We start from the raw sequence: 13,594 nt of genomic DNA on the forward strand, positions 1-13,594 counted from the left end.
TGTTGACCAAGTTACAGTATGCAGTGGGAAGCAAGTCTTCCATCCATCCATTTTCTGAGCTGCTTCTCCTCACTCGGGTCGCGGACGTGCTGGAGCCTATCCCAGCTGTCATCGGGCAGGAGGCGGGGTACGCCCTGAACTGGTTGCCAGCCAATCGCAGGGCACATACAAACAAACAACCATTCGCACTCACAGTCACACCTACGGGCAATTTAGAGTCTCCAATTAATGCATGTTTTTGGGATGTGGGAGGAAACCGGAGTGCCCGGAGAAAACCCACGCAGGCACGGGGAGAACATGCAAACTCCACACAGGCGGGGCCGGGGATTGAACCCCGCTCCTCAGAACTGTGAGGCTGACGCTCTAACCAGTCGTCCACCGTGCCGCCGGAAGCAAGTCTTATTTTTGCTTACTTTGGCTCAAAACATTAACCTTGAGCTTAATGTACATCTCTTCCTTTCAGATAAACTGCTTTTATTTTTAAAGTAAAGTGAGCACATAGTCTGGCTAATTTTTCAACCTGTGAAGGTGTTGTTGTTCTTGTTACCTATGAAAGGGACATAATTGATCTTAATTAGCTCTCTCTGTTCGTGGGCCATTTTACAGCAGATGGTGGAAATGTGTGTGAGGGGAGTGAACATGTGCCTGAATACACTCCAGCTCTAATTATAAATCCAATTATAGGATTGTATTTCTTTGTAGGGGTGTTATTTTTTAGGTTGTGTTATTGTATTAATGAGCATTTGTTTCTCATGTCTGATGTGTCAAATAGTGTCTGTATTGTTATGCATCATATTCTGTGTGGCTTTGATGCTGATATAAGAAAACCATTTAGTGTATATTAAAAAAGGAAGGTCTTGAGTTCACGGTGCATTTTTCTTTTGTTTTTGGCTGGTCATGATTGTAAATTGTGTCAATGAACCTCATTTAATAGGTTTATAAGTGGTGGCACGGTGGACGACTGGTTTGAGCGTCTGCCTCACATTTCTGAGGACTGGGGTTCAATCCCCAGCCCCGCCTGTGTAGAGTTTGCATGTTCTCCCCGTTCCTGCGTGGGTTTTCTCCGGGCACTCCGGTTTCCTCCCACATCCCAAAAACATGCATGGTAGGTTGACTGAAGACTCTAAATTGCCCGTAGGTGTGAATGTGAGTGTGATTGGTTGTTTGTTTTTTTCCACTTGACTATGACTATATTCATTGTGTTCCTTGATATAACTAATGGCTTAAACATTATTTTGTATGCTTCTCCCTACTGATACCTTTTAAATGAGGTCGTTGTGATGCTTTAGAAGCTCTCTGCAGACCATAGCTTTTGCTGTTGGATGCAACCAAGTAAATCCTACTGAAACAGCTTAACGTTATCTTTGGTTCACCACTCATTTTAAGTAAGTAAGTATGTACATGTGTAAATTTGTGGAATTGTGATGACACCATTAATATAATTCAGATTGTCTCACTTACCGACACATTTTTAGAAGCAGATGACCAAATATTTAAATGGTTGTTTCGTTTCACATGGGTGTGCAGACCCTCCAGAGACACACCTATTTGTTTTTCAGCAATTCAAATGTACATTTTTGATGTCTGTCCCCTTGAAGCATGCTTGTACCGATTTTTTTGATTGGTGTCAGTGCTCAATCCAGGGTGTACACAAATCAGCTTGGGATAGGCTAAATGTGTAGTTGTTTTTGTTGTTGTTGTAGTTGGTGTTGTTGTTACAACTGTGTATTTTGAATAGGCATAATTATTAGGGACACAATATTTATTACACAGTTAATTATGTATCATTTACTCGACCTTGACCTTTCCTCCTTTTCAAACAGCTACAGTAGCTTGTTTTCATTTTTCTTTCAATCTAATTACAATAATAGAAGCCAACTATAATTTAGACATTTTGCTCACTGTCATGGGTTTGCGTGTGTGATTTCAAGAAAAAAAAAATTATGTTTTCTTTGTCGTTTTCTGTCCCAGGTCTGATCACTACAACCTCAAGAAAACTGGACCGGGAACAACAAACAGAACACGTTTTAGAGGTGAGGACTTTGGTGTGCAAAATAATAAGCACACATTCAGGCACAGCTGATATATAAAATGACAGCTCTGAAGCCCCAGTTGTATTCATGTGATGTGCTGGGTCTTAAATGTACAGTAGAAACTTGGTTTCAAAAGCAAGAATTATTTTATAGAACACACATGGTTGACTTGGGTAAGAGATGATTTTTTTTTGCCAATTGTGCTGACTGAATAACCAATTTTAAATTGAAATTAGAAAATCAGTTGATTAGCATGCAATTAACATTACTTGCCTAACCTTTTCAACCACCAACTTTCTATGCGGCACACTGCATGATTTATTAACTTTATAAATTTTTCTTATTACAAAATGCTGCACATATGTTGCTTCACTTACAATCCAACTGTAGTCCAGTATTGCTTATAAAAATTCAACATGGCAATCGACTCTACACATTGAGATACAGGTATCCAATTTCATGTTGCATGATATTTAAACCCCCCAAAATAAAATTATATCCACCCATCTTGTGTTACCTCTGGACTCAAAATGGGGACCTGTTCTTTATAAATGAACAGCATATGATTGACATCGCCCTGCCACTCTTTAGCCCTGCAGCTCATACTCCATTTCAGAAGCTGCCAAGATTTTGATGAAAACAAATGGCCTCTACCATCTCATCTACGACACACACTCACCTCTTTCCCCTCTACTCTCTATGGCTTTCCTCAATGTGGTTTTCATTAGCTTGGTAATAGAGCTTGTTTGAGGACAGTCAGTCTATGCGGGTCTCTTTTAACAATAATGAGAACCCGCATCAACTCGGGTCTACCTTGATTAGTGATAAATTGTACCATGCAGTGGCTTTCTCATCATGACTCAGAGTTGAGTGAAAGAAGCGTGTAGTTCCTGGTTCAGGTGTGCATGCACGTGTGTGTGTGTGTGTGTGTGGGTGTAGGTATGTGTGTGTGTGTGTGTGTGTCACAGTCATATTCACTATTTATCATAAGGAAGGAACATAGGGTGACCTACAACAGCAGAGGTAGAAGCACGCAGCTGGATTACATCTTGTGGAGACGATGTAATCTGAAGGAGGTTACTGACTGTAAGGTATTGGTAGGGGAGAGTGTGGCTAGACAGCATAGGATGGTGGTGTGTAAGATGACTTTGGTGGTGGGGAGGAAGATTAAGAAGACAAAAGCAGAACAGCGAACCATGTGGTGGAAGCTGAGAAAGGAAGAGTGTTGTGCGGTTTTTCGGGAAGAGGTGAGACAGGGTCTTGGTGGACAGGAGAAGCGTCCAGAAGACTGGACCAAGACAGCCAAGGTGAGAAACAGGCAGGAGACTACTTGGTGTATCTTCTGGCAGGAAAGGAGAGAAGGAGACCTGGTGGTGGAACCTCAAACTACAGGAAATCTTACAAGGAAAGAAGTTAGCGAAGAAGAAGTGGGACACTGAGAGGGCCGAGGAGAGGAGAATGGAATACATTGAGATGCGACGTAGGGCGTAGGTAGCGGTGGCAAAGGCCAAACAAGAGGCATATGATGACATGTATGCCAGGTTGGACACTAAAGAAGGAGAAAAGAATCTCTCCAGGTTGGCCAGACAGAGAGATAGCGATGGGAAGGATGTGCAGCAGGTTAGGGTGATTAAGGATAGAGATGGAAATTTGTTGACTGGTTCCAGTAGTGTGCTGGATTGATGGAAAGAATACTTTGAGGAGTTGATGAATGAGGAAAATGAGAGAGAAGGAAGAGTAGACGAGGCAAGTCTGGTGGACGAGGAAGTGGCAATGATTAGTAAGGGGGAAGTTAGAAAGGCATTAAAGAGGATGAAAATGGAAAGTCAGTTGGTCCTGATGATATTCCTGTGGAGGTATGGAAGCATCTAGGAGAGGTGGCTGTGGTGTTTTTGACCAGCTTGTTCAACAGAATTCTAGCGGGTGAGAAGATGCCTGAGGAATGGAGGAAAAGTGTGCTGGTGCCCATTTTTAAAAACGAGGGTGATGTGCAGAGCTGTGGGAACTGTAGAGGAGCCACACAATGAAGTTATGGGGAAGAGTAGTAGAGGCTAACTCAGGACAGAAGTGAGTATTTGTTAGCAACAGTATGGTTTCCTGCCTTGAAAGAGTACCACAGATGCATTATTTGCCTTGCTCGTGGAAAGGTACAGAGAAGGACAGAAGGTGCTACTTTGTGTCTTTGTAGATCTAGAGAAAGCCTATGACAGAGTACCCAGGGAGGAATTGTGGTACTGCATGAGGAAGTCTGGAGTGGCAGAGAACTATGTTAGAATAATACAGGACATGTATGAGGGCAGCAGAACAGTGGTGAGGTGTGCTGTAGGTGTGACAGAGGAATTTAAGGTGGAGGTGGGACTGCATCAGGGTTCAACCCTGAGCCCTCTCTTGTTTGCAGTGGTGATTGATAGGCTGACAAAGGAGGTTAGACTGGAATCCCTGTGGACCATGATGTTTGCAGATGACATTGTGATCTGCAGTGAAAGCAGGGAGCAGCTGGAGGAACAGTTTGAAAGATGGAGGCATGCACTGGAAAGGAGAGGAATGAAGATTAGCCAAAGTAAGACAGAATATATGTGCATGAATGAGAGGGGTGGAGGGGGAAGAGTGAGGCTAGAGGGAGAAGAGATGGCAAGGGTGGAGGACTTGAAATACTTGGGGTCAACAGTCCAGAGCAATGTTGAGTGTGGTCAGGAAGTGAAGAAACGTGTCCAAGCAGGTTGGAACCGGTGGAGGAAGCTGTCAGGTGTGTTATGTGACACAAGATTCTCTGCTCGGATGAAGGGCAAAGTTTATAAGACTGTGGTGAGGCCAGCCATGATGTACGGATTAGAGACAGTGGCAGGTTGATGGATGTCGTGAGGGAAGACATGAGGAAAGACATTAGGCCAGTGTGAGAGAAGACGATGCAGGAGATGCAGGCTGACATGGAAAAGGATGACACGCTGTGGCAACCCCTAACGGGGCAAGCCGAAAGGAAAAGACGAAGATATGATCTGCAGAACCACTCCAGTATAACAATGTGTATTGATGACTTCCTTATGTTGAGGTAAAGTAACTCCTTGTTTTAGCTCCTCCCCTATCCCTTATCACCATTGACTTAATGACATACGTAGAATATGTATGAAGTGAATGTATGTATTCAGGTAAATAAGATTTTGGGACTTCATTTCAGCATATAAACTCAAAGTAGTGTCATGAACGGAACACAGGATAGGACCCAAAAATGCACGACTCCAAAACAAATGGATAGTTTCAAAAAGAGAGGTTTAATATTCGGGCAGAGGTCGGAACACAGGCAGGCAATCCAAAAAAGGCAACAGTATCCAAAAAAATTAGGCAAAAAGGCGAGGTCGATAATCGGAACAGGGTCTAGTCTTACTGTGAGCTTGTGACGTGGAAACAAGGAACGCTAGAACGCGACGACAAGGTACAACGAACTGCCTACCAGAAAGAATGAGACACAAGGTTAAATGCAAGGGGTAATTAGGGTAAACGAGGCACAGATGGGGATGATGCTCTCAGGAGCCGGTGTGTACGAGACAGGGGGAAGGCAACAACCATAACACACACCCATGACAGTAGAGTGTCTATTGACATGTATAGATAAAAAATGCTGATCTAGTGTCTAAAAGTTTCAATGTAAAAAAAGCATCAATCCTCTCTGCACACAGTATGAATCCGAATTTGGGTCAAAATGTGGCTCGACCTACAACCCTGTTTGGAGTCACTCGTACAATCCTCCAAGAGAGCCATACGTCGTGGAAATTTGTTAATATGCATATGCATGTATAGTTTGACTGTCTAATTTTAGGAGGTAGCATAAATGTCATCCTTACTCCAAGAAAACGTGTCAGAATGTACTGAAGGATGCATTTGTGGAAATTGCAAATATTTGGACCGCCATCATTTATTCATAGGCAGTCTTGCTCTTCATTCTGTCCTGTCCTTTAAGGTATTGGTATCAGATGGTGGACCCAGTCCGAGGCAGAGTACCGTGTGGGTGATGGTCCAGGTTCTAGATGAAAATGACAACAAACCGACATTTCCAGAGAAGGTCTACCAGGTCAAACTACCAGAGAGGGAGCGTAAAAAGAAGGGGGAGCCTATCTATCGGGTCTTTGCCTATGACCGCGATGATGGACCCAACAGTGACCTTTCTTATAGCATTGTGGATGGCAACGAGGATGGGAAGTTCTTCATTGATCCCAAGACGGCAGTGGTGTCATCTCGCAAGGCCTTCACTGCTGGGAGCTATGATATCCTGACAGTATGTAAAACTGATATTTGTCCAATTGCTGATCACAGAATATCAAAAATGATTATGGTATTTTATGAGAACAATTTCGGTATCGCACCCAAAATTTGGATATTGGCTGTTCCGAATGCATTTAGTTAATAATTGGGAAAATAAATGCTCTTACATTTCAGAGTAGGAGGTTGGAGACTTCAATTGTTTGGTAAATAATACCAGTATCCTCCAACTCTTTGTTAAGTGGAGACGTATTTAAGCATGCAAAACTATTGCAAGATGATTAATTTTGTTGAGGCGGGGGTAATAATCTGTTCTGAAGTGTGTTATAACGCTGACATAAACAATCCTTTAAATAGCAAAAAAATATATATATATTTTTTTAAATGGAAATGGCTTTAATTCAGCATTTCGCTGAATCCTCCTGTGTAGCTCCATTGGTGCATTGTAATGGAATTCCTGCATTTTAGATGTCTGGAGAGCATTTCTAGCAACAGCTCAATTTAGGAAAAAAAAAAGAAGGAAATTGTGTATATAACCAATTCATTTGTTTTGTGTGTTACTGACACTATAATGAGCCTTTCTCATAGTCTCTTTAAAATTGAGCTTGGTGATTTCTCTCTTTAGATCAAGGCAACAGACAATGGTCGTCCTCAGAAGTCTTCTACGGCTCGCCTCCACATTGAGTGGATTCGTCGTCCTCCTCACACAGCTCTGCCGCCTCTGTTTGATGAGCCTTTCTACAATTTTACTGTTATGGAGAATGACAAAGTCACAGAGATTGTTGGCGTGGTCGCCATGGAGCGGAGTTCGGCCCCCTTATGGTTTGACATCACAGGTAAACCACAAAATAGTTTCCTGCCAACCAGTAGAGGGCTAATTGCATGTCCATCCATCCATCCATCAATTTTCTGAGCCGCTTCTCCTCACTAGGGTCGCGGGCGTGCTGGAGCCTATCCCAGCTATCATCGGGCAGGTGGCGGGGTACACCCTGAACTGGTTGCCAGCCAATCGCAGGGCACATAGAAACAAACAACCATTTGCACTCACATTCACACCTACGGGCAATTTAGAGTTGTCAATTAACCTACCATGCATGTTTTTGGGATGTGGGAGGAAACCGGAGTGCCTGGAGAAAACCCACGCAGGCACGGGGAGAACATGCAAACTCCACACAGGCGGGGCCAGGGATTGAACCCTGGTCCTCAGAACTGTGAGGCAGACGCTCTAACCAGTCATTCACCGTGCCGCTCATTTGTATGTAATATATCATAAATCAAATTTCAACATTTTTGCATCTAGTGTAATGATCCAACACTATACACTACTATGCCTTTGATGTGTCGAAGTTGACCTTCACTCGAGAGGCTTACATGAGATTATGTTGTGTGAAATGCACTAAGCTCAATTTCCCTGCATGTGTTATAGCACTGACTGGCGTGGCACGAGTGATGTGATCCAATTATCAGTACTTTTTACTGTAATTCCATTAGATTCAAGTAGTGTGACAGTGCAAGGAAATACTGCTACATTCATTCAACACTGTCTAGGTCTCACTTCTTTGTCACCGAGCACTGAAAGCCAGCATGTATCCAACTTGAGTTACTTTCTGACTAGTGCGATTGGCTGACTGGTTGCTTTTTGCAGCCTATAACTTTCTTTTCTGTCTTTCAATGTTACTTACCATCTATCACTGTCTCCCTGATACAACCCAATTCCAATGAAGCTGGGATGTTGTGTTAAACATAAATAAAAACAGAATGTTATTGAACGTTGTTAAAAGAAAAGGTGATGTAACACAGTGGTAAACATGAGCATGTCCCAGCTTTTTTGGAACGTGTTGCAGCCATAAAATTCGAAGTGAATGATTATTTGCTAAAAACAATAAAGTTAATCAGTTCGAACATTAAATATCTTGTCTTTGTAGCGTATTCAATTAAATATAGGTTGAACATGATTTGCAAATCATTGTATTCTGTTTTTATTTGTTTAACACAACGTCCCAACTTCATTGGAATTGGGGTTGTATTTTTCACAAGGATCTCAACCTTCTTGATCAGTATTACAGAATTACAGATCCATATTTTGATTCATTTTAATGTTCATATTAAGGTGACAGTAAGTGTAATAGTTAACAATAACAGATCATACCATACATCATATATGTCAAACTCAGGCCGGGGGCCAAATTTGGCCCACGATGTAATTATATTTGGCCCGCGAGACCATATTAAATGCGTATTAGAGCTGGCCCGCCAGTATATAGCACATATTACACTAATAATATTACAAATCCCAGAATGCTAGGCCCATCAGTCTAGACCGGCGAGCGCCCCTTCCCTTTCTGTTGCAGTCGTTAGCAACTATGCTACCAGTCTCCTCGAGCAAATTTCTACTTACCCTTCCCAAAAATGGAAAACGAAAGATGGAAAACAGTTAACTTCGAAGACAGGTGGGAGGCCGATTATCTGTTCACTAAAGTAAAAGACAGACCGTCGTGTGCGCAGCAACGTAGCTGTAACAAAGAATATAACAAAATTGAATTAATGTTTTTTTAATGCCCTTTATCAACTCCTAGGCAGGGACTGTTAATAGTTTGAGGTTTGGATTTTTATTGAAGGACATTCTTATTTTTGGGGGTTATTTTGTTGTTGGCCTTTGAAAAAAGATTTACATGGAAAAGAAAGGCAGTTCGAGATAGATAAATAGAAGATAGAGAGACAGAAGAATTCATGTTATCTATTTAAATACAAAACAACAAACAAATACCACTGTTGTCTTTTATCGCAAATTGGATTTCTCGTGTTTATAATATTAAAGTTTGTTTATTAAGAATTATTAGTTAAAGTTTGATATAATAAACTTTAACGCTACATTTCTGCAGAAAAGGGAAACAGTGATTTTTCATTAAATATTGAGTTTGGCCCGCGACGTTGTCCTAATTTTTAATTTTGGCTGACCGTAAATTTTAGTTTGACACCCCCCGCCATACATCATTAAAATTTATCTTTGGGGATTATAAGAAAATGAAGACTTACAAACCTCTTCTCCATGTAACTTCTAAATTTGTCTGAACACTACAAAGTCCACGTTAAATTTGTTCATGTTCTGTTTATATGACTCAAAATTGATGTGGAATAAATTAGAGTTCAAAAAAATAATGTTGAAAGCCATCAAAATAAAATCTGGGATTAAAGACAACCCTGACTATCTCTCTCTCTCTCTCTCTCTCTCTCTCTCTCTCTCTCTCTCTCTCTCTCTCTCTCTCTCTCTCTCTCTCTCTCGTGCTCTCTCTCAACAATTCAATTGGCCTCTTGTTATTGACAGATAATGTGGGAATCGATGTCATTGAGGCATAATACATTTTCATGTTATTGTTTTTCAATTGGACAATTGGACAGAAATTTTTATATATATATTTATATAATTTTTATATACATATATGTATGTATGTATATATATATAAAAATTATATAAATGTATATATATATATATATAAACCAGTTCAGGGCGTACCCCGCCTCCTGCCCGATGATAGCTGGGATAGGCTCCAGCATGCCCGTGACCCTAGTGAGGAGAATCGGCTCAGAAAATGGATGGATATATATATTATATATATTATATTTACACCGGCTGAAATAAGGATTTAACACGTCACCATTTTTCTCACTAAATATGCTTCCAAGGGTGCTATTGACCTGTAATTTTCACCAGATGTTGGGAATAACCCAAGTAATCCATACATACAAAGAAAGTAGAACAAACAAATAAGATCAGAAATTAAGTTAAAATGTGAAATGACATGGGGGGGGGGTGATATATATCCATCCATCCATTTCCTTTTCCTCACTAGGGTCGTGGGCGTGCTGGAGCCTTTCCCAGCTATCTTCGGGCGGGAGGCAGGGTACACCCTGAACCGGTCACCAGCCAATTGCAGGATTCATAGAGACAAACAACCATTTACACTCATATTCACACCTACGGGCAATTTAGAGTCTCCAATCAACCTGCCACGCATGTTTTTGGGATGTGGGAGGAAACCGGTGTGCCCTGAGAAAACCCACCCAGGCACGGGGAGAACATACAAACTCCTCACAGGCGGGGCCGGGATTTGAACCCCGCTCCCTAGAACTGTGAGGCGGATGTGCTAACAAGTCATCCACCGTGACAGCATTATATATATATTGCCTTAATCATTATAATTAAGAATGACTGCCTCGAGTCATATATTATTTTAAGTGATATCCCATTCCAAATCCATATGTTTTCATATAATGTTGGGCTCCCTTTTGCAGCTGTAACAGCTTCAAATCCTGTGAGAAGGTTTTGGGAATTTTTGCCCATATTGTGAGGTCACACACAGATGTTGGACGTGAAGACCTGGCTCACTGTCTATCGGGTTGAGTGCAGGACTCTGTGCAGGCCAATCAAGTTCATCCATACCAAATTCTCTCATCCATGTCTTTATGGACCTTGCTTTGTGCACTGTGCGCAGACATGTTGAAACAGGAAGGGGTAATGCCCAAACTGTTTGACTGTCCTAAATCTCTTGTTATGCAATGTTCATTTGAGTTTAGGGGCTAATATTTTGGACATTTCTAACTTTGTGGAGACAGTTTGGAGTTTGCCCCTTCCTGTTCCAACATGACTGTGCATCAGTGCACAAAGCAAGGTCCATAAAGACATGGATGAGAGAGTTTGATCTGGATGAACTTCACTGACGTGCACAATCCTTACCTTAACCCTATAGAAGACTTTTGGATGAATTAGAGCGGAGACGGAGAGCCAGGCCTTCTCGTCCATCATCAGCGTGTAACCTCACAAATGCGCTTCCAGAAAAATGTTCATAAATTCCCATAAACACACTTTGTGGAAAGCCTTTCCAGCAGAGTTTAAGATGTCATAATTTTAGAGGGTAGATGTCATATTAAACCCTATGGATGAAGCATGGGATGTCACTTAAATTCATATCTGAGTCAAGGCAGTTGAGGGAATACTTTTGGCAATATAGTGTTTGTCATTTCAAGTAATTATTTTATTATTTAAAACGGCTGGAAGCAGTGACTGTGCTGGTGGCGTCTCCTCTATCTGTCCCTTTGTCATGCCATCCTTTCGTCCTCTTCCCTTGGTCTTTGTGTCTCACTCGTTCTCTCCTCTTTTTCCTCAATGCTTCATGCCTGAAAGGTCCCAGGTCTTTCCTTGAGATGTTTATTATTCTACAGAGCACTTGCATCCGGAACTGTTCCTCTGAAGGTATCTGACTTCCATTTCCTCTTTTATGCTGTCAACGTTCCACCTGGTCTCCTTTCATTTATTTTTAATTTGTTCTGGCTGTTTTCACTTTTGTCATCGTCCGCCCACGTGCTTCTCATTGGTGTTGGTAATTCACTCGAGACGTGTGCTTGGCCATTGTCTTTTTGTTTCGGTCTATTATGTTGTGTGAAGGTCTGTTGACAAGCAATAAGTAATTACTAGGAAGTTGATATCAGGCAGGAGTCTATCGTTCAAAATGTTATTTTAGATTTTTAATTTCCCTCGCCGCTACTAAGAGAATCCTTTATTTTCCTCCACTTAATAAGATGTTTATGCCAAGCGTGTAGGGGTCGCCTGGCCCCAGCAGACTGCGTACGCACTTTTCCATATTTTGATTGGGTCAGGCTGGCCGTCGCTGGCTTGGCCACCTGTTTCGCATGGTCAGATTTGATAGGTGTGCTATTCTCAAAAAGCAGTCTCATTTTTCGTTTTTATTCACTTAATTTACACATCAGCACACAGAGCTAACATCTATAAATCGTATTTACTCCACACGACTCTAAATTGTTCTTCGTCGATATGTAAACTATTTCTAATCTGTTGGTGGTGTAACCTGCTGGTGTAATATTGTAAAAAATAAACGAACAAAATTCCATTGAATATAACTACAAGTCAGGTCATCCAAGTTAGCATGCCTTAGTGTCAGTGTCCGGTTGCTATGACATACTGTAGATGGGTGAGTTCTGGAGCTGCAATCGCATCTGTAACTCGGGGTAATGCTCTCTGTCGCCAAGCTGTTGAAAACATTCAGAGGAGCAGTCACCCCGTAAAGGGCAATGATTGTGAATAGAATTTTGGTCAGAGATGCATTCAGTTTGGGTCATGCAAAACCTGTGTTGCCTCTAGATATGGCGGCTATGCTCTATGTGGTAAAGAAAATGGATGGATGGATGGATTTCTGGCTTTGTAGAATTGTGTACAAATAAAACAACATATTTTCGCATACTAAATATGTATACCAATTGCCAAAAGAAGACTGTGTCCTGGCAAGGTGATAATGCAGTGATCATTACTCTTCTTTCAATTTGTCTTATTCACAGCACTGTCACATTTGTAATATGATGTAATAGCAACCAAATTTAAGCATGCACCCACCACACCCTCATATCAAACACATCATTATCCAATTAAAATCTGATACTCCACCCAGAAGATGAAATAGGCAGAATAATTATGAACTGCTTTAAATTAGACATTCCCATGGTACATGCAGCAGATAGCCATCTGTGCATGTACAGTAAGTGCTACTTAAAGCAGTAGTAACATGTCATTGGGTTTTTGCTCCAGGCTGCCACTAAGTTATTGATGTGTAATTTACTTGTAATTTGTCAGAAAGACAAATTCATATAGTAAACATGCATTTGTTCATGTAGAAAGGTTTGCAAGCGCAAAAACGGGTGGAAGCAGATGATGTGGAAACGTATCTACTATTCAGGCGCCCCCAGAATTCATTCACACCTACGCGCAATTTAGAGACTTCAATTAACCTACCCTTCATGTTTTTGGGATGTCAGAGGAAACCGGAGTACCCGGAGAAAACCCACCCAGTCACGGGGAGAACATGCAAACTCCACACAGGCGAGGCCGGGATTTGATCCCGGTCCTGAGAACTGTGAGGCGGATGTGCTAACCAGTCGACCACCATGCCGCCCCGCCGCCCCCCACCCCCAGAATTGTGTCTACCAAATGACCAAAACTGCTGCGCAGTTATTTTTTCACATTTCTACCCTAACATGCAAAATATTGGGAGGGATTTATGAAAATAGATTAATTTAACATGCGGTATGTGATTGATAAAACCTGACACGAATTGTGGTGGTTGATTTTGTACCTTAAAATACCACAACTGATAGGCAGGTGTAAACCAGCACTGCTGTGTGACGAGAAACGGAGGTGAGGATAAGGTGGTGGCAAAATGAGAGGTGATTGGCAGAGCGGTTCTTTTACGCTTGTGTAAACATTTTGAAATAACAGGAAACCAAATTATCAAGACATA

The 13,594-nt window shown here is 41.6% G+C and overlaps 1 protein-coding gene across 5 annotated transcripts in view; it reads left to right on the forward strand.

The window, feature by feature from the left end:
- Positions 1 to 13,594, forward strand: part of fat3a (FAT atypical cadherin 3a) — a 182,270-nt gene that overhangs the window by 112,302 nt on the left and 56,374 nt on the right. For 3 of the 5 annotated variants that reach the window (XM_061781961.1, XM_061781962.1, XM_061781964.1), the window contains exons 4-7: positions 1,972 to 2,033; positions 5,989 to 6,303; positions 6,913 to 7,123; positions 11,470 to 11,538. In XM_061781961.1, coding sequence (XP_061637945.1) covers positions 1,972 to 2,033; positions 5,989 to 6,303; positions 6,913 to 7,123; positions 11,470 to 11,538 — 657 coding nt within the window. The remainder of the gene's footprint in view (positions 1 to 1,971; positions 2,034 to 5,988; positions 6,304 to 6,912; positions 7,124 to 11,469; positions 11,539 to 13,594) is intronic. The other 2 variants (XM_061781963.1, XM_061781966.1) reach the window with 1 other exon arrangement.

The sequence above is a fragment of the Phyllopteryx taeniolatus genome, chromosome 8 (assembly GCF_024500385.1).
Source record: "Phyllopteryx taeniolatus isolate TA_2022b chromosome 8, UOR_Ptae_1.2, whole genome shotgun sequence".
NCBI lineage: Eukaryota > Metazoa > Chordata > Actinopteri > Syngnathiformes > Syngnathidae > Phyllopteryx > Phyllopteryx taeniolatus.